General features: G+C 50.3%; 3 protein-coding genes across 5 annotated transcripts; 1 reads left to right on the top strand and 2 right to left on the bottom strand.

The window, feature by feature from the left end:
- The first annotated feature begins 793 nt into the window (after positions 1-793).
- Positions 794-4,534, top strand: CFL1 (cofilin 1). Its single transcript, XM_084773509.1, has 4 exons — positions 794-951; positions 2,825-3,132; positions 3,607-3,683; positions 3,857-4,534. The coding sequence occupies exons 1-4, from the start codon at positions 949-951 to the stop codon at positions 3,967-3,969; spliced, it is 501 nt and encodes a 166-aa protein (XP_084629635.1). The 5' UTR covers positions 794-948; the 3' UTR covers positions 3,970-4,534.
- Positions 4,218-19,823, bottom strand: SNX32 (sorting nexin 32). Of its 3 annotated transcripts, none has more exons than XM_084773504.1 (13): positions 19,435-19,823; positions 9,483-9,587; positions 8,945-9,007; positions 8,721-8,842; positions 8,428-8,551; positions 8,169-8,273; positions 7,924-8,029; positions 7,767-7,845; positions 7,529-7,568; positions 6,702-6,788; positions 6,442-6,601; positions 6,277-6,362; positions 4,218-6,082 (listed from the first exon to the last, which is right to left on the bottom strand). In XM_084773504.1, the coding sequence occupies exons 1-13, from the start codon at positions 19,471-19,473 to the stop codon at positions 6,029-6,031; spliced, it is 1,170 nt and encodes a 389-aa protein (XP_084629630.1). In that variant the 5' UTR covers positions 19,474-19,823; the 3' UTR covers positions 4,218-6,028. The 3 variants fall into 3 exon arrangements, with proteins under 3 accessions (XP_084629630.1, XP_084629628.1, XP_084629629.1); XM_084773502.1 differs by having other exon boundaries at positions 8,945-9,055; positions 19,435-19,822; XM_084773503.1 differs by having other exon boundaries at positions 7,767-7,842; positions 8,945-9,055; positions 19,435-19,820.
- Positions 12,637-13,735, bottom strand: LOC311592749 (non-structural maintenance of chromosomes element 3 homolog). Its single transcript, XM_084773508.1, has one exon. It carries the CDS (start codon positions 13,718-13,720, stop codon positions 12,728-12,730), a length of 993 nt encoding a protein of 330 aa, XP_084629634.1. The 5' UTR covers positions 13,721-13,735; the 3' UTR covers positions 12,637-12,727.
- Positions 19,824-19,861: the final 38 nt, after the last annotated feature.

Below are 19,861 nucleotides of genomic sequence, written 5' to 3'. Positions count from 1 at the left end.
ATTTGGCTTGGGGAGGTCAAGGGCCCCTGTTTCGTTTGCTTCTGCTTTGTTTGCGACCTTGTCCTCTTTTCCTGTAGAGTGTGAGGCCATGGGCATTGTTCGGGATCAAAGAAATCTTCCTGGAGTCTCAACACCAGTTTATTTTAAACTCTTGCTCTCATAGAGATTCTCAGTTTTTGTATTAGGATAACCATAAACCTATCAACTCAAGTAAGTATTCCTTTTCTTGTCGCCTGGTAGAAGAAATATAAAGAAGCCTTTAATGCACAACTCTTCAGCCCTCCCCCATGAATTATGTTTGACCCAAGAATTTGCCAAATGTCTTTAGACAAAACTCTCAAACATTTAGTTGTAGCATTTTCCGTATTTTAAAATTCTATCTATTTGTTGAAATTTCACTCCGCGGAAGCATTTCTATTGGGTTGAAGACACGGTTATACTTGTGATTCTTATTTCTTTGGGAGCGGATTCCAAGTCAGTGATTCAGAAAAGCGAAATCTTGATCGTCAGGAACCATAAAGAACAAAAAAGAAACCACTTCTGGGATAGAGACTCAGTAGAGAATTTTTTTCAGGTCATTTAATCAAGCGACGAGTCTCCTGCTCAACTAAGAGCCTTTTCTGGTCCCGTGCACCAATGGGCTCATTCTCCGTGTAATAGCCCACGCCTCTTGGCCTCCGCCTACTCCTCCCGGCCTCAGGCTCTGCGGAACCCAGAAGCAGATAGCTTCTCTTTGGAGCTAAATAAATAAATATAAATAAATAATAACCGGACTGCGTTTCCCGTCGGCCCTCGCGTCGAGCGCCGGAAGCCCGCCCCGCCCCTCATTGTGCGGCTCCTACTAAACGGAAGGGGCCGGGAGAGGCCGCGTTCAGTCGGATCCCGGCAGCAGCTGCGGCGGCTCATTTCTTCGGTAGCTCTCTCTAGCTCCCTTTCGTTTCCGGAAACATGGTAAGCACTAGGCCACTGAGCCCGAGGGGAGATGGTTTCGTGATCCGTCGCTTGCGCGCCGGGTGGGATAGGGGCGGCAAAGAGGCGTTCTCAGTATCCCATCCCCCAGCACCCCGAGCGAGATGAAGGGTCTCGCTTTGAAGGGCAGGCCGCGCGTGCGCGCCCGTGGGCGCTGGGAAGGGCGGATTCGGACGTCGCTCGCGCGCCCCCTGGCTCCTTTCCCCTCCCCCCCATTCTGCCTCTGCGCCCGCGCGGTCACTGCCCGTGGGGGAGGGGTCCAGAGTGTGGAGCCTCGGGGCAACAACGCTCGCCGGTTCTTGATGGCGCATGCTAGACCAGAGCACGCGGCATCCAAACCCTGCCCCGGGGCCACTGGGGAAAAGCGCGCGCGAGGCGTCGGCGCGCGCCCCACCCAAGGGCTGTTTCTTTCGCCGCTCCATCCTCCCTCTGCGGATGGGTTTGTCTCCATAGCAGGTGGCAGGGATGCCGCGGTCTGGTTGGGGCGGGGGCGGCGGCGGCGTGGCTCTAGGGGATGCGGGGACATCGGGGACCTTTTTGAAGCACTGACTCGTGAGACTAGGACCTTGCACAGCGAGTGGGTCCTGTCCAGGCTATCGCCCTTTTTTCTGTTCACTGTACTTCGGGCTGGGGCTGGAACAGCCGCTGTGCAGCAGCGCGTGCGCATATGTTTGAACCCTGCCATCCTGGCCGCAGCTCTGGAGCTAGGCCTTTAGCTGTGCCGGATGGGGCCGAGGGTGGAGCCGCGTTTAGGGAAGTGATCCAGGCGGGTACCGCCCGGAAGCCACCCAGCTCTTATGTTTAGCCCTAGGGCCTGAAAAACTGACGGCTAGTGTGACTGTCCTGTGTCGCCTCTCAAGCTGCTGAGAGGCAGACGACTTCCTCAGGGCGAGTCCTAGGCGTTGAGACCCGCCACCTCCGGGAGAGAGTATCTTGGGGAGGCCCTGAGCCTAGCCCAATCTTCTTTCCCCGCCTACTCCGGAAGCGTGTGGATCACGTGGCTAGCTTCCTCTGCAGTTCCACTGTTGGGGGGGGGGGTTGGTTGCAGATTTCTGATTGGGTCGTCCCCCAGGGCCATACAAAGCAGAAAGTTTTTGACGATATGGGGCACTACAGTTTGACCTATTAATTTGTCAGTGATTTTTTTTTTTTAACTCACCACTCTTGGATAAGAGAATTGTCCAGCAGGGCCCTAATTAAGGGTTGTAGTTCTTGTGTTAGGGAGATCTCAGCAGGGAAGAGTGTCGTTTATGCACTGACTGCATTGAAGGCTGTGACGGATTTAATGAACTGTTGAACAGCTGTTGGTGTCTGTGAGGTTCTGATTCCCTTTTTCGAGATGAGGCGATGGTCTTCCTTTAGTATCTGTTTTAATCTAGCTGCCGGGTTCTGTTAACTCAATCAGTAACTCTTAGGTTCTTTGAATCTGGCGTTCACACTTCAGCAAAAGTTTGGGGGTTTTTTTGTTTATTTTTTCTTTTTTGTTGTTTTTAAGAGATGGAGTTTTTCTATGTAACCCTGGTTTTTTTTTTGTTTTTTTTTTTAATCCTTTGGCTATCCTGGACTTTGCAGACCAGGCTGGCCTCAAGATCTGCCTCTTCCTCCCTGAGTGCTGGGATTGCAGGCCCAGATGCTAGGGTTTTTGTTTGTTTGCTTTTTTACATTTTTGGGGAGGTTGAACTAGATAATTAGCTATCTTCCTTGCAGGGAGTTTGTTCCCAATAGTCTTAGATGATGGGGGAAACATTCTCTTGCCTTTGCAGGAATCCTGGCTGAGGTTTCCTGTAACTGGAGAGAGTAAGAATAGCCCAGAATCTTTCCCCTTAAACAGTGTGTTATTTGACTTGTCCCTCAGGCCTCTGGTGTGGCTGTCTCTGATGGTGTCATCAAGGTGTTCAATGACATGAAAGTTCGCAAGTCCTCCACGCCAGAAGAAGTGAAGAAACGCAAGAAGGCCGTGCTCTTCTGCCTGAGTGAGGACAAGAAGAACATCATCCTGGAGGAAGGCAAGGAGATCCTGGTAGGAGATGTGGGGCAGACTGTGGACGACCCCTACACCACTTTTGTCAAGATGCTGCCAGACAAGGACTGCCGCTACGCTCTGTATGATGCAACCTATGAGACCAAGGAGAGCAAGAAGGAGGATCTGGTGTTCATCTTCTGGTGAGTTCCTTACCCAAGCTCTTCTGCCTGCCTCCTGGTCCCCTTCTCAGGAGAGCCTAACTGAAATCATCCTAGGCATGGGGGGCAGGGTAACAGCCAGTGGGGAGCCAGGCTTGGTGGTTGAGGCAGCTGGGTCTCTGAGTTCAAAGACAGCCAGGTGTATACAGAGAAACCTTGTTTTGGAAGCAACAAGAAGAGTAAGGAAAAGGCCAGGCGTGGTGGCACACGCCTTTAATACCAGCACTCGGGAGGCAGAGGCAGGCGGATCGCTGTGAGTTCGAGGCCAGCTTGGTCTACAAAGTGAGTCCAGGATAGTCAAGGCTACACAGAGAAACCCTGTCTCGAAAAACCAAAGGGGAAAAAAAAAAGAGTGAGGAACATGGGGGTGCTCTGCTGTTGGAGCCTCCTAAGGGTCTTTCCTGTGTTGTCTGTTGTCTGGGGATAGCTACAGCAGTTTCTCTGCTTTGTCTTCAGGGCCCCTGAGAGTGCACCCCTTAAGAGCAAAATGATCTATGCCAGCTCCAAGGATGCCATCAAGAAGAAGCTGACAGGTAAGGACCCCTCTTTTGTTTGCACATTTGTGGGCATCGTGGGATGACAGTAACAAGGGTCCTCCACTCTGCTGCCTGCCACACGCTGCCTCCTTCCTTTCATGGCTGCTTCCCAGACAACACTTTCCTCACCCTGTGCTTCCTCCTCACTGCTCTCCTTTTTTCCTCTGTAGGAATCAAGCATGAGTTACAAGCGAACTGCTACGAGGAGGTCAAGGACCGCTGCACCCTGGCAGAAAAACTAGGTGGCAGTGCTGTCATCTCCCTGGAGGGCAAGCCCTTGTGAGCCGCCTCCAGCCCCCTGCCTGGAGCATCTAGCAGCCCCAGACCTGCTCTTGGGTGTTGCAGGCTGCCCCTTTCCTGCCAGACCGAGGGGCTGGGGGGATCCCAGCAGGGAGAGGGCAATCCCTTCACCCCAGTTGCCAAACGTCCCTCCCACCCCCTGGAGTGTCCTCTTCCCTTCATCCCTGATGGTTCTGGCCTTCCCAAACTGCTTTTGATCTTCTGATTCCTCTTGGGTTGAAGCAGACCAAGTTCCGTCCTAGGCACCCAGTTTGGGGGGAGCCTGTTTTGTTTTTGTTTTGTTTTTTTTTTTTAATGACTCCCCAACTCCTTTTCCCTCCCCATCCCATGCTGCCAACTTCTAACCACGATAGTGACTCTGTGCTTGTCTGTTTAGTTCTGTGTGTAAATGAAATGTGGAAACGAACCCCCCCCCCCCCACGCCAGCTGGTTGCTCCTCCCTTTCCCTTGATCTTGGCCTCTATGGAAGCAGACCAGTAAGGGACCTTCAATTAAAACAAAAAACAAAAAAACAAAAAGCAAAAAACAATAAAAAGGCTAATTAACAATGTGGCTTTTTGGGTTTGGGATCTGGTGGACCCCATGACGGATGATGAGTGGTTTCCCATGCTCTTCCCCTCGCCAGCCCCACTGAGGACTGCACAGCTGAGCTCCTTGCTACTGGATCTTCATAGTAGACAATGGGGTGCACTGAACCCTTTACACCTGTGAGCTAAATACAGTTCGTTCGGGTGACCTGTTGAGCTAGTTTCTGCTTTTTGGGTTTTGGGCCTTTTGAGACAGTTTCTCTATGTAGCCTTGGATGTCCTAGACTCTTTTTGTAGACTAGGCTGGTCTCAAAGATTGACCTGTTTCTGCTCCCCAAAAGTGCTGGGATTAAAGGTGCACTACCATACCCTGTTTATAAGTTTTTTTTTAAGGTTCTCTTAGGTCTGCCCCCACCCCCTGGGGTGACTGCCTCACCCTACTGCGAGGTTCGGTGGTGTTATGAGCAGCTAAGTTGAGCCTTTGGCCTCCTGTACTTGTAGCCGGAGTCCATTCAGGGTGGGTCAGCCAGGTGGAACCCAGGACTTCAGACCCAGGTGTCTGGAGCCCCACCTCCTCCTGGCAGCAGAGCTTAATCCTTTCTAGCATTTCTTGGGGTTCTGGTCTGTCTTGAGGACTGGGAGAACTTGCCCTAAGGCAGGTGACCTGTGGTGGTGCTGAGTTTAAGCCTTCCCTAGTCAGCTAAAGGCTATTTCCTTAGGTGGCCCACTGGGAATGGTGCAGTTGGCATGTTGCTTTGGTTTCTCTCACAAAGACCACAGACCCACTCAGGTTGGCCAGTTGTTTGGTGTAGAAGATGGCGTAAGGACATCAAATGTCTCATGCCCCAGTAGCTAGGCAAGCGCTCCGCCTCTGAGCTACTGCAGTAGATTGGACAATTGTGTTCTAGAAAGAGCAAACCTCAGAAGGATAAACCTATTGCCAGTGGCTAAAGAGTGGAGGGATCTCGGACTGCCCTTTTGGATCTCCTGTGTGAGCTCCATGTCTTGTTAAGAGGTGGTATGCAGCGGCTATGGCGGCGAGCAGTACTCCAAGGCAGAGGCAGGTGGATCGCTGTGAGTCTATGAAAGTGAGTCCAGGACAGCTAGGGCTGCACAGAGAAACCCAGTCTTTGAAAAACAAAAACAAAAACGAAGTGTGGTATCCTATGAAAAGTAAAAGCAAACAGACCCTTGGCTATAAATCCAGGCTGTTTATTCGTGAGAAGCAGATGGGGCGTCACAGCCAAGTGAACTCAAAAGCCAGAGACGGGATGGAGTTGTGGACACCTGACTCAGCTTGCTGTGGGGCACGTACAACTCCTGGGAACTCTGCTTCTCTGCGGGCAGCTGTGCCCCCCAGGTCAGGCAGGGTCAAAGATTGGCCAGGAAGAATGGGTTCAAGAGTGAGGGCGTGGCTAGTGGGCACTGGTAGGAAAGGGGGACATCTTTATGGGGAAGAGGATAGGACAGGTGAGGTCGATGTCCTTGAAGGTCCCAGGGTAGCGTCTGGTTTCACTAAGACTCTCCTTTAAGAGCAACAAGGGTGTTCCGGAGAAGCAGTGTGCTGGCCTGCAGAAGAAAAGTCCTGTTCTCTGAGGGCTGGTGTTGTAAACATTCCCCAGCCCTCAGGCCCCTTCCTACCACCCAAGGAAAAAAGGGGAAAATCCCCTTGAGCCCAGGCCTGGCTGGCCTCTGCTGCCCCCACCATGTATATCTTGGGGTGGACAGCACAGGAGCTGGAGGCGGCGGCAGGGAGAGCTCACCTTGGCATGTTTGAGCTCCAGCTCTGCCAACTCAATGAGGTTCTTACGGAAAGAGGAGACACGGCGAGACTTGAAGTCCATGAGCTCTGGGAAGAAGAGTGGAAAGGGACAATGGCAGTCGGGGCGGATGCTCAATGTGGGGCGATGCCAGGCTTCAAGGCTCACCCTGCTTGGCAGAGTCGGAGAGGCGCTCGAAGCGCTGGCAGCACAGCTGTTGGTGGCTCTCAGCCGGCCGCACTTCCCGGTTCCTAGTACGAGCTTTGTCCAGCGCCTTATTAGCATTCTCGTAGTCAGCCAGTGCCCGAAGCCTCCGGTACAGCAGGTCCTAAAGCCGTCCACATAAGATGACTGTTGCCATGGACTTTGCTGCCCTCCCCACAGGGCCTCCATCCCTGAGGGTATCTAGGGCTAGGGCTACCTCTCACCTTGGCTGCCTGTGAGTCTCGCATGTAGTATCTCAGCATGTCGGACAGCTTGAGGTCTTCATCGGAGGCTACCCGGCCTTCCAGTTTCTATGTCAGGAAGGTGAGATGAGGACGGGGGTTCGAGAAAAAGGGTACCAAGCTAGGCGTGGTGGTGCATGCCTGTAATCCCAGCACTTAGGGAGGCAGAGGCAGATGGATCTCTGAGTTTGAGGCCAGCCTGATCAGTCCAGGATGGCCAGGGCTACACAGAGAAACCCTCTCAAAAAACCAACCAAGCAAAACAGAGAGGGCACTAACTAAAGGGCTGGAGGCCCCTCCCTCTACATATGCAGAAGAGAATTACTGCAGAGCAGGGTCTGAGTTTCAGAAGGCAGGCTAGGGAAGTATGTGCGTGCGTGCAAGCCCAATGAACCGTGTGTTCAGCAGGGTACATAAAGCAGAGTAGAGCGGCCATGACCAGATCACAACCCAAAGGGCAAGCGAAGGACTTTGTATCTTAGGTGGGTTCTAGAGTGGACAAAGGCCCTGCAGACCCTGAGCACATACCTCAGAGGCACTGGCGTACTTCATAGACTTCTTTGGGAAGTACGCGTCTCAACAGGATGTTGGTGGCTCAAGGCGGTCTCCCAGATGTGTGTGACACACTGCTGTGCCTTGCTCCCATTCCCACCCCTCAGCCACCCCATACACCCACTCAGAATGGCAGGCTTTTTGCATATGTCTCCATTTCACTTCGTTGTAAACTAGCCTAGCGTGGGCTCCGCCGAGCACCTCCGTCAACAGGAAGCTTTCCACAGAAGACCGTGCGTGCAGAAGCCACTACTTACCCTCAGCCGTTCGAAGAGCTCCGCCAGTTTCAGGAAGCTCCTGCAAGGTGGAAGGCAGGATCTGGGGCAGCAGCTCAAAGCCTCCCTGCCCTCAACCCTCCTTGGAATCTTTTCTCCCCTAACCCCTTTAGACGCTTCTGAACGCCCCACCCCCAACCTGGGTTTCTATAGCGTGCACAGCCCCCATGGGCGCACACAGTATTGCTGGCACAGAGACCTCAGGCATGTGAGTCCTTACCTCTTCAGCTGGTTGACCTCCTGGGTTCCAAGACTACTCAGTGCAGCAGAGATAGGGATGTAGTCGTCTGCCAGGCCTGCTGGGGAACAACCCCAATCAGAGCCCTAAATCTACATGCTAAGCCCTACCCATGGTGTGAGCCCCTTGACCTTCATACACTTGTGGGAGCGCATAACGCGGTCGGCCCTCTGGCAAGTGTCTCGGATTCTGGTGTGGTATTCTACGAGGAAGGTCCTCTCATGCTCAAAGAAGTCATCTACCTCCTAAGGGATAGAAACAAAACACTTTTTTAGCCGCGTACCAGGAGCCTGGTGGTTACCAGCACCTAGCGTGGTTTCGCCATTTCCTGGCAGCCCAGGGTAGACCCCAGCAGTGGCCTCCCTTCCATAGCCACAGGCTTACCTTGAGCCCTGATATGCCGGTGATGAGGACCTCATCTGCAGACCTGACGATGTTCCTCAGGAACCCTCCCAAGACCTCCTTCTTGTTCTTTTCTCGAACACTCAGCTAAGCACACACGGGGGTGGGGGGCGGGGGTCACTTGTAACTTGTATCTGGTCAAGTGCCACCCACATAGGGAGCAAACTGGGTGAAATTCTCAGGCCTGAACCCACCCCACCCCACCCTGGGCTCAGATCCCAGGCGTTCTCAACCGGCTTACATCCTGGCTGTATTCCAAGAAGACAGAGAAGTTGTGATCCTGACGCAGGGTGGGGTGGGCTGCCAGGCGCTGCAGGAAGACCTCATGCATCGCGACCGTCTTCTTAAAGATGGCCAAGTACTCCCTGGAGGAGCACGGCCAGCTTGCCATCCACACTGGGCCCCCACCACGATAGTTCCCCCTTTCCCTCAATAGACCTGAGGCCAGAGCTCAAGGTCTCGGGACACCTGTCAGAGTTGGGGAAGGAACCCTGGGACTCTGGGGAGGGGTGGGGCTGGGCTTTGAACACTTACGCTTCTAGCTCCTGCTTCATCTTGGCAAACTCTTCCCGGGTGATGGAGCTGTCGCCCTCACCCAACTTCTGCAGCTTTTCCCTTGAAGCCTCAAAGTCTGGCCTGGGAGGGGCTGGGGGAATCTGCTCAAAGGAGGGATGGATTGCCAAGGAGACCATCACAGCTTACGTCCTAACCCACGTTCCCCGGCCTGCCCCACACAGCCCAGCCCAGTCCTTCCTCACGATCAGGCCGGCGTACTCTTCATTTTCCACATAGGTGTCATGTAGCCAGACGAATTCTTCGTGCTGCCGAACCACCGAGAACTCAGGTTGGGCAAAGTGAGGGAGGCCACTCTGCAAGCCCAGAGACCTGCATGAGATCCCATCTCCCCCAAACCTGCGAAGCACCCACTTTTGGCATTCCTGTCCTGCACCCCATTTGAGACCTGAGGTTGGTTCAGGAAGGTGGGGGCCTCAGCCAAGATAGTTAGAGCTCAGGGTTGATGCTTTCAGTGCTTTTTAATTTTTTAAAAAAGATTTATTTATTATGTATACAGTGTTCCGCCTGTATGTGTGTCTGTCCACCAGATCTCATTATAGATGGTTGTGAGCCACCATGCGGTTGCTGGGAACTGAGCTCAGGACCTCTGGAAGAGTGGACAGTGCTCTCCCCAGCCCCCCCCCCCTGGGGTTAATGCTTTCTAAGGTGCTGAAAGCTGAGCCAGCTCTGCCTCTCACTGTAGGCCATCTGCCCACCTCCCCGGCCAATAGGCTGTCTTACCTTGGTTTGAACAGTGAACTTCACCTTGTCCCTCTCACTCACTGCATCGGAAATCTCCACCAGTAAGGAACTGTCTCCCTGCAGATCCACCGACAGGGCAGGAGGCTGTGCAGCAGAGACAGCGGCAAGGTGGTTGAGTGAAGCTGCTTTGTCCTGCCCAGCTCTCTGAGCCCCTGCTCAGAGCATTACTGTTACACGAGCCAGAGCATTTCCCCAGCTCCCATCCTCAGTGGCAGGCAGAATGGCCCGAGAGTCCTCACTCCTGCAGGGCTTTAAAATGCCTTCGTTAGCCTGGTTGGTGTCTCACGTCTATACGCACAGCATTTGGGAATCTGAGACAGGAGGATTGCTATAAGTTTAAGGCCAGCCTGGATTAAATATAATAATGGGTTCCAATCTAGTCTGGGCTACAGAGTAAGACCCTGTTTTAAGCATGACAAAACTGCTAGGGGTGCAGTTAGAGGTAAGAGAACCAAGAAGTCAAGGCTAGCAGACCTCTGACGGTTTGTACTTTGGCCATGTCGGTAGAGGTGTGCGGAAGGGATGTGTGTCAGCAGCACATGGCTTTCCAACTATTGTTACCCATTGAGCAATATTTTATACTTTTATCAAGGATTTTTGTTTTGTTTTGTTGTTTTTCAAGACAGGGTTTCTCTTGTAGTCCTGGCTGTCCTGAACTCACTTGGTAGACCAGGCTGCCCTTGAACTCACAGCGATCCACCTGCCTCTGCATCCCCAGTGCTGGGATTAAAAGTGTGTGCTATTACACCCAACCCTACTTATTTTTATAAATTATTATAATACCTTGCTAATTTTATCGTTAGTCTTTAGGCACTTTTAGGTTTACTGCTTATATAATCCTATAACTTAAATTTTACTCTTTCCTTTCCAGCCTCTAGGCCTTTGTTTCCTGCTTCTGACTTCCTGGTCCTCCGAGATAATGCAGAAGAGACAGACATGGTGACGAAGGAAACCCTTGGTTGTTTCTGGTAACAGACGATGAGTTTCCAGCCGGGTGTTGGCAATGTACACCATCAGTTGGGAGGGGCAAGCAGGAAGATCAAGAGTTCAGGCCATAATCACTTCAAGAGCCTGTGGGCAGAGTTCAAGGCCATATTTGACTATATAGTCAGTTTAAGGCCAGCCTGACCCACTTGAAACCATGTTTCATAAAAAGGGAGTTGGAGCTGGGCGTGGTGGACACGCCTTTAATCCCAGCACTCAGGAGGCAAAGGCAGGTGGATATCTATAAGTTCAAAGCCAGCCTGGTCTACAAAGTGAGTCCAGGACAGCCAAGGGTACACAGAGAAACCCTATCTCGAATACAACAGCAACAACGAAAAGAATAAAATAAAGAAAAAAAATTTTTTACAAAGTTTGAAGAAAAAAAATGCTTTCAAAATTCAATGCTAGGGGCTGGGCGTGGTGGCGCACGCCTTTAATCCCAGCACTCGGGAGGCAGAGGCAGGCGGATCGCTGTGAGTCTGAGGCCAGCCTGGTCTACAAAGTGAGTCCAGGACAGCTAATGCTACACAGAGAGACTCTGTCTCAAAAAACAAAACAAAACAAAATTCAATACTAGGGCCCAGTGGTAAGGCTCAGCAGTTACAGCATTTGTTTTGAAAGCTTGATGGAACCATGTAAATGAGAAGGAAAGAAATGACTCTACAAAGTTGTGCATAATATGGCAGGTCACACACACACACACACACACACACACACACACACACACACTTTTAAGAAACAAAATTGAAACAGGTATTTTTACACATGCCTTTTATCATATTAATGAGGCTCTTTAGATGGCTTTTGATTTTTATCAAATTTCTCTCCCTTTCTCAGGATAGTTATGTGGATTTTCCTGTTATTCTGCTTTTAAGATTTTATTTAGGGGCTCACGAGATGACTCAGCAGTAAAAAGATGACCTCTTCCAGAGGTCTGGGGTTCAGTCTCCAGCACCCACAGACCCAACCATCTGTAACCCCAGTCCTAGGAGAGTCTATGCACCAGGCATGAACCCTGCATAGACATACGTGCCAACAAAGCATCCATACACAGCAAATACAATTAAAGACAAAGAGAACTGGCATTTTAGCACCCATGTCAGGCAGCTAAGAACTGCCTGTAACTCCAGCTCCAAGAGACCCGACATTCTCTTCTGACCTCTGAGGATACCTATACTCTTATTCATGTACCCACACACAGAAAGAATCTTAAAAGTATTTAAAATAGTTGTTGTTGTTGTTGTTGTTGTTGTTGTTGTTGTTGTTATTATTATTATTATTACAAATTATGTTTTTAGTGCTAGGATTATAGGTATACCACCACCATGCCTGGATCTTTGCAGCACTAGGATGGGGAGGAGCAGAAGGTTGAGAACAGCCTGGGTTACATGAGACCCTGTTTTAAAACAACAACTAAAGGCCAGGCAGTGGTGGCCCATGCTTTTAATCCTAGCACTGGGGAGGCAGAGGCAGTTGGATCTTTGAGTTCAGAGGTCAGCCTGTTCTACAGAGCAAGTTCCAGGACAGCCAGGGCTACATAGAGAAACCCACAACTAAAGATAAAAATCCCCTGATACTGTATACATAATAATAAATCTTTTAAAAATCATTTTTATTTTTGGTTGGCCTCGAACTCACAGCAATCCACCTGATTCTGCCGCCCGAGTGCTAGGATTAAAGGCATGTGCCACCACGCCTGGCGTAAATCTTTTTTCTTTTTTAAAGCCCTAAACATCTGCAGGTGACATGACTCACCTTGCCACCAAGCCTGATGAGATTCCCACACTCCACACAGTGAGAGGTAAGAACTAGCTCCCATAAATTACCCTCTGACCTCTACACATGTACACCTGCAGGCCAGAAGAAGGCACCAAATCCCGTGATAAATGGTTGTGAGCCACCTTGTGGTTGCTGGGAATTGAATTGAGGATCTCTGGAAGAGCAGAGGGGTGCTCTTAACTGCTAAGCCGTCTCTCCAGGCCCCCCACCCCTTTAATTTTTGAGACAGGGTTTCTCTGTGTAGCAGTTCTGGCACTTGCTCTGGAGACCAGGCTGGCCTCGAACTCAGTAGCTTCGCCTGCCACCACCAGGCACAATATCATAGACTATCACAATTCTAAAAGAAAAAAATAAACTGAAACACATTAGAAAGATAATACATTTTTATTGTTGTGGAAATATGCTCCTCCCACCCCGACGGTCTTCTTCCTTCTTGTTCTTGAGAATCCCAGACGTTTATTTCAAGAGGTGGAGGCTGGACCACTCGGCTCAGGTCTAGCCCTACACTGCTCATCTGCCAAAGCGTCACAGTACTGCGTGGGCCAGTCCTTGGGATCTTGATTGTGGATTTTGGCTACAAATTTAAGAACTTTCATCTTGCTTGTTTCCAGATGTGCTCGTGGACCCCACTCGAGGTCACAGTCCATGGGATCCGTGTGGGGTATCCGCCGGGGCTCCAGGTAGCGCTGTCTCACGAAATCTTCAGTGATGAGTTTCTTCGGATCTCCGAAAATGGAATGCTTCTTTGTGGGGTACACCCCTAAACGACGTAGAAAATCCCAGACTTCGTTTTCTGGGATGCTGTGGCCATTCATAAAGATGAGCCCTAAAATAATCATCAGGAGGCCGGTAGTGGGCGTTTCCTGGTGACCCCTCACCTCACTATCCTCCTCCACTGGCTCCAGGTCATTGATGAGGATATAGGAGTTGCTCTTGGGCTCGAGTTCCACCAGCTTGTAGCCGAAAACGTAGCGGAGCTGCTCCGCAGCCAGCTTGAGCAGGTCTGGAAAGATGTCCTTGTAGTCTCGGATGACGTGCTTCAGGATGCCGCTCCGCTTGATGGGAATCTTCCTCTGGTCCTTAATCAGCAAGAACTGCACCAGCTCGGCCACCTTTAGCTCCAGCTGCTTCTGGGTCCATAGCTGTGGTGCGGAGGTGGCCTGGGCCCGGCGGGAGCTCGTCGGGCACAAGGCACTTGGCGTGCCCTGCGAGTCATCAAGGTGTCCAGGTCTGCTCCAGATCTCCCCAGAGACACCCGGGCAGCTGTCGCTACCGCTCCCTCGCTGGGCACTAGGGCGGCCCCTGCTCCTCGGTTTTTGCAACATGTGACCAGGTGGAGAGACCCTCCTGTAACCGACAATACCGGGCGACTTGGGGGGGTCGTCGTCAGCACGGGGTTCCCACGCGCCAGGGGTGGGGGAGTGAGGAGCGGAGGTGGGGGCGGGGACAACCATACTTCCTACTTGGATTTGTGCTGGATCTCTTTGGCTGGTTTCGTGTGCGGAGCACCTTGCATCCCTGGAAGATTGCCTTGCTAAGGAACTATCGTCCTGGCACACTAACCCACTATTCTAACTTGATCTTGTCTTGAGACAGGGTTTCTCTGTGTAGGCTTGCCTATCCTAGACTCACTTTGTAGGACCAGGCTGGCCTCGAACTCCTCCCGATCCTCCTGCCTCTGCCTCCCGAGTGCTGGGATTAAAGACGTGTGCCGACAATTTACAGATTGTGTCCTGTGGCAGTCTGAAGACAATTTGGAGGTGTCCGTTCCTGTCTTCCAGACACTGGTTTAGGGGATTGAAATCAGGTCATCCCGACTGGCAGTAAACTACCTTTACCCATGAGGCAAACTGGCTGCTCTGTCTAACCCTCTGGAGAGGCTGGGGTTACTTGTATGAACCGTCCATCACACCTGGCCTCTTTTCCCTTTCTCTTCATGTTCTTCACAACTTGGGAGGGGGTGATAAAATATACATCAGGTTTTGTTGTTTGGAGACAATGCCCATGTAGCTAATGACAGCCTGGAATTCCTCATCTTGACACCATCTGCCAAGTGTTGGCCAAACTCTACCAAAATATGCAATTTAGAATATCCCATTTGAGGACCAGGAAGATGGCTCAGTGGGTAAAAGCAGGTGTTGCATAAACCTGGTGACTTGGGCTGGAGAGATGGCTCAGAGGCTAAGAGCACAGACTACTCTTCCAAAGGTCCTGAGTTCAATTCCTAGCAACCACATGGTGGCTCACAAGCATCTATAATGAGATCCGGTGGCCCCTTCTGGCCTGCTGGCTCACATGAATACTGTATAATAAATAAATAAATTTTTTTTTTTTTTTGGTTTTTTGAGACAGGGTTTCTCTGTGTAGCCTTGACTGTCCTGGACTCACTTTGTAGACCAGGCTGGCCTTGAACTCACAGCATCCAGGAGGCTGAGCAAGGAGGGTTGCCGAGGATTCAAGGTAGCCTGGCCGACACAGTGAGTCTGGGCTACATTCTGAGAAAGAAAGGCAGGGGCTGGAGAGCTAGCTCAGCATTCAGAGTAACTTGCTGATTTTCCATAACAGGTACAGTCCCCAGCACCCACAACAGTGGGTATGAACCCTCAGTAACTCCAGCTCCAGGGGATTGGATACCTCTGGCCCCTGAGGGCACCTGCACTCACATGCACACGTCACACAAACCTACACATCATTAAAAATATTTTTAAGATCTTTATTTAAAAAAAAAAAAGGTGGGAGGCTGGAGAGATGGGGAAAGCGCTTGCCGTGTAAGCAGTGGGCAGGGGTTGAGTCCCCCAGAACTCTGGTAAAAGCGAGGTAGGCATTGTACACCATTTATAACCCTAGCTTACGATGGAGGAAGGCGGCTGGTCAGCCTAGCTCAAATGGCGAACTCTAGGTTCAGTTGAGAGACATGAACAAGGGGCCAGAGAGATGGCTGAGCAGTTAAGAACATTTGGCTGCTTGTCCAGAGGACAATCCCAGCACCCGTACGGTGGCTAACAGCCATGGCCAGCAACCGTCTGTTCCAGGGAGCTCTGGCTTCCTTCAGCACTCACTGCACATGGTGCACAGACACACATGCAGACGAAACCCTCATACACATGCCGCAAAAGGAGACATTAACCTCAGCCCCTAATGCATAGCCAATATACATTTGAGCTCCTATACTCAGCACATACACATATCTCCAGCCTCCCACCTTTTTTTTTAATTTTATCTATTTTATATAGATGGCTCACAACCATCTATAATGAGATCTAATGTCCTCTTCTGGTGTGCAGGTGTACATGCAGGCAGAGCACTGTATATGTGATAAATAAATAAGTAAACAAACAAACAAACAAACAAACAAACTACTACCAGAGCCAGGCATGGTGGCACACGCCTTTAATCCCAGCACTCAGGAGGCAGAGGCAGGTGGATCGATGTGAGTTTGAGGCCAGCCTGGTCTTCCTGGACAGCCAAGAATACACAGAGAAACCCTGTCTCAGAAAAACAAACAAACAAACAAAATCATAAAATCACATGTGGGAAATCTGCCCAGCAGAGAGAGCAGCACGTATGGAGGAGTATTATTATCCTGTAGGTAGGGAGGGTCACTGCATGCTAGAGACGAGACAAGCATGGAAAGGCAGCACAGCGACAAGAAGCAGTCTTGAGGCAAAATTCTTGGGGCCGTGCCTAACCCATTCGTCCGTGGTGCAAGAACCTCGTGGGCTGCCTCCGGGGGTGCAAGAACCTCGTGGGCTGCCTCCGGGGGTGCAAGAACCTCGTGGGCTGCCTCCGGGGGTACAAGAACCGCGTGGGCTGCCTCCGGGGGTGCAAGAACCACGTGGGCTGCCTCCGGGGGTGCAAGAACCGCGTGAGCTGCCTCCGGGAAGCTCATTGCTTGCTTCGGCCAATCCAGCGTGCGATTGCTCCCGGCACTCACCAAATCTGAAATGTGTATCTGTAGACTTGCTTATGGGAACTGAATGTGCGATTTAAAACCTCTTCAAAGTCATCTCTGTGTCTGCGTGTAGATATGTCGATAGCTAAATCCCTTGAGGCATTCACTGAAAGCTTTTTTGAATTTTGATTTATCTATTTGTGTGCATATATGTGCGGGTGGCACGGTGCACATACGGAGCTCAGAGGACAATTTGTAGGAGTGTTTCCGTCCATCATGTGGGTCTTGGGATCAAACCTAGGTTTTCAGGCTTGGTGGCAAGGCCCTTTACCCACAGAGCCATCTCATTGGTTGGAAATATCTTTTCTAGTTTCTTTCAATTGATACATTTTTACATATTTTTTGGGTACAGTGATGATTGGTATATGTGTATACTATGAAATGGTCAAATTGGGGGAATTAGCAGCTGCTTCTTTTTCCTCTTCCTCCTCCTCCTCTTTTGTTGTTGTTGTTTCTCTGTGTAGCCCTGGCTGTCCTGGGACTCACTACGTAGACCACGCTGGCCTTGAACTCACAGAGACCCACCTGCCTCTGCCTCCCAAGTGCTAGGATTAAAGTTGTGTGCCACCAACACCCACTGCATTTACGTTTTCTTATAAAGACTTGCCATTTCACCGGGTGTGATGGCACACACCTTTAATCCCAGCACTTGGGAGGCAGAGGCAGGCGGATCGCTGTGAGTTTGAGGCCAGCCTGGTCTACAAAGGGAGTCCAGGACAGCCAGGGCTACACAGATAAACACTGTCTTGGAAGAAAAAAAAAACCTTGCCATTTCAACATGTTGAAAACATTTAGACTCTTTTTAGAAGCTGGTCTTTGCTGTTTTATTTTTCTCTGTCTTACCTTTGAGGCAGGGTTGCTCAATGCGGGTCAGGCTGGCTTTACGTCATGATTGTGAACTCGTCCTCATCCTCCTGGATCCAACTCCTAAGTGCTAGGGTTACAGGTTCCATGCACTGCAAGTGGCTCCAGGGTGATGTTTGAACAAGTACATCCAACCTCGGGCATGTGACATTTCTTTGCTCTGGTATGTCTCACCTTTTTATTATTTATTTTTTCTTGTATTTAGTAAGGTTACTCATGGGTTTTATATTATTATATTTCTCCCCTGTTACATTCTTACCTGTGTTCATCATCATCATTATCATCACTATTGACTGTTTTTGCAGTGTGAAGGTTCAAACCAGGTTCCTTGCTAGGCAAGTAATATACCACTAAGACACACTTTCCAAGTCCCTTAATGTCCCTTCTAATGTCTCTGTGTTAAATTAACATTTTTTATTTATGTGTTATGTGTGTGTACATGAGTATGCATATTTGAGTGCAAGTACCCAAGAAGGCCAGAAGAGGGCATCAGAGTCCCCATAGCTGGATTTAGAGGCAGCTGGGAGCCTCCTGATAAGAGTTCTGAGAACCAAACTTAGGTCCTTTGCAGCAGTAGCAAGAGCTCTTAGCCACTGGGCCCCTCTCCAGCTTTGCCTCCCCTGCTGACAAATGCACTTTGTGATAGCAGTATTTAACCTTGAGGATGAATATTAAAATTTATTTTCAGGCTGGGTGCGGTGGCATTCACCCTCAATCCCAGCACTTGGGAGGCAGAGGCAGGCGGATCTTTGCGAGTTCAAGGCCGGCCTGGTCTACAGAGTTAGTTTCAGGATAGCTATGGCTACACAGAGAAACCCTGTCTCAAAAAACAAACAAACAAACAAAAACCCAAAAAACAAAAGCAAAACAAAACCCCAAACAAACAAAAAAAATATTTTCAGAAAATGTGGCCCCTCCAAGTCTGAAGTATACTCCCCAGTTTGATGGCACAACACACTCTCAGATCATATAGTAACCCACCTGAGATAATAGCAACCACAGTACCAACAGGGAACATTAATATTTGGCCTTAAGTAGGTTATTCTAATAAAGAAATTTATGTATTTGTGACCCAGTCTCACATTGTAGTTCCGGGGGGTGGGAGTAGGGGCTTAAACTGCCTCACCCTCACCACAGTGCTGGGATTACATCTGGTTTCTAATCACTTTTAAACATTATATATATATATATATATATATATATATATATATATATATGTATATATATGTTCGTCCTACAAAGCCAGTAACTGACACAGAGTCTGAAACGTACTTAAAAGCTGTACAAATGACATATATATGTTTATCTATTCTACTTTTGAGACACGATCTCAGTATACAGCCCTACATGAGCTCCATGTAAACCGGGTTGTTCTTGAATTCATGGAGGTCTTCCTCTGCCTCTGGAGTTCCAGGGTTAAAGCTGTTTATCACCATGATATATATTCATACACACACATGTATATATATAATATTCTAGTATGAACATATGTAAACAGGAAGCCAGGCTCAGCCCCTCTTCTCCCCCCTATTCCCAGTTGATTCCTACTGTCCACTTCTTGGAGTCCCTGCGACCACCAAGGCAGGCTTTCTGCCGTTCTCCCACCTTCAAACCCAGGCAGTGCCGTAGGACCCCTCCTCTCTGACTTCCTTCTTGATGTCTGTCTCCACTCTGCTTGGTAGCTGCTTGAGGGAGATGTGCCTTCCAGAATATACCATAGTGGCCGGGTGTGGTGGCGCACGCCTTTAATCCCAGCACTCGGGAGGCAGAGGTAGGCGGATCGCTGTGAGTTCGAGGCCAGCCTGGTCTACAAAGTGAGTCCAGGATGGCCAAGGCTACACAGAGAAACCCTGTCTCAAAAAACCAAACCAAACAAACAAACAGAAAAAGAATATACCATAGTGGTTCCATTGCCTTCCTCCATCACAGCTCGCCACAGCCTTCAACCCCTACTTCAAGTGTGTATTTCTGCAAGTCCCCAAAACAGTGACGATCCTCAATAACTACTGAATGAGGTGAAATAGAAAAAAAAAAATGAGGAGTGGATCGATGGTCTTATAAATATATGAACACGAATACACAGGTGAGCCTGTAAAGGCAACAGGATATTCTCACCCATCGCAGTCACTTGCAGCCTGGTTCTCCCTCATCAAGCCAGGACCAAGTTGGTCCTGGGGAGGGGAAGCGTGACAGTGCAGGCTGAGGTAAAATCCTGATTATCTTTGCATCCTCAACCTGCCCCTCTGCAGGAGCCATAGAAGCGCCACGTTTCCTTACTCAACCTTCTCTTCCTGCATACTGTGGTACCCTGGAGCGAGGTGGAGTAGGAAGAGGCTTTGTTTCCTTCTTTACCTTACTTTCTCTGCCAGCCTCCTGATGATGCTCCTCCATGGTGCTTCTCAGATGGGACACACAAGAATCCTTCGACTGGCCACGGCCCGCGCGCTCCCGTAAGAGCTTGGATGAGGGGACCCTGTAGGGATGCTATCAGCTGACAGTGACACTGGCTGCCTCCTCCCTGGCTGGTTCCTAGCTCCCGCAGCTGCTCCTTCTGATTGGGCACCAGGTCAACCGCGCGAGCCTCTATTGGCTGTGAGACCTGTCGATCCTATGTTAGCTTTTAAGCGGCACCAGAAAGCCGGCCCAGTATAGGCCAGTGACTGATGTAGGGTCACAGGGGTCAAGTGCGGGTCCCGCGGGTGGGAGGCTCTAAACGCGGCCGTTCTGGGGCCCCGTCTTCCTCTAACCGGCGCGTGCAGCCGCACATGCGCGCTAGGGC

This window comes from Acomys minous (assembly GCF_964271855.1).
Source record: "Acomys minous genome assembly, chromosome: 2".
NCBI classification, from domain to species: Eukaryota; Metazoa; Chordata; class Mammalia; order Rodentia; family Muridae; genus Acomys; species Acomys minous.
The sequence above is the reverse complement of the archived record's forward strand: the minus strand, read 5'-3'. Positions and strand labels throughout refer to the sequence as shown.

What these genes read in the sequence shown, in the direction of transcription:
- CFL1 (XM_084773509.1), top strand. An exon ending in GATCTGGTGTTCATCTTCTG is followed by an intron (nt 3,133 to 3,606) that starts GTGAGTTCCTTA and finishes CTTTGTCTTCAG; the next exon opens with GGCCCCTGAGAGTGCACCCC. An exon ending in CATCAAGAAGAAGCTGACAG is followed by an intron (nt 3,684 to 3,856) that starts GTAAGGACCCCT and finishes TTTCCTCTGTAG; the next exon opens with GAATCAAGCATGAGTTACAA.
- SNX32 (XM_084773502.1), bottom strand. Translation starts at nt 19,473, where the DNA reads ATGGAGGAGCATCATCAGGAGGCTGGCAGAGAAAGTAAG. An exon ending in GAGGTCAACCAGCTGAAGAG is followed by an intron (nt 7,569 to 7,766) that starts GTAAGGACTCAC and finishes TCCACCTTGCAG; the next exon opens with GAGCTTCCTGAAACTGGCGG. An exon ending in GAGACTCACAGGCAGCCAAG is followed by an intron (nt 6,602 to 6,701) that starts GTGAGAGGTAGC and finishes GGACGGCTTTAG; the next exon opens with GACCTGCTGTACCGGAGGCT.
- LOC311592749 (XM_084773508.1), bottom strand. Translation starts at nt 13,720, where the DNA reads ATGGTTGTCCCCGCCCCCACCTCCGCTCCTCACTCCCCCACCCCTGGC.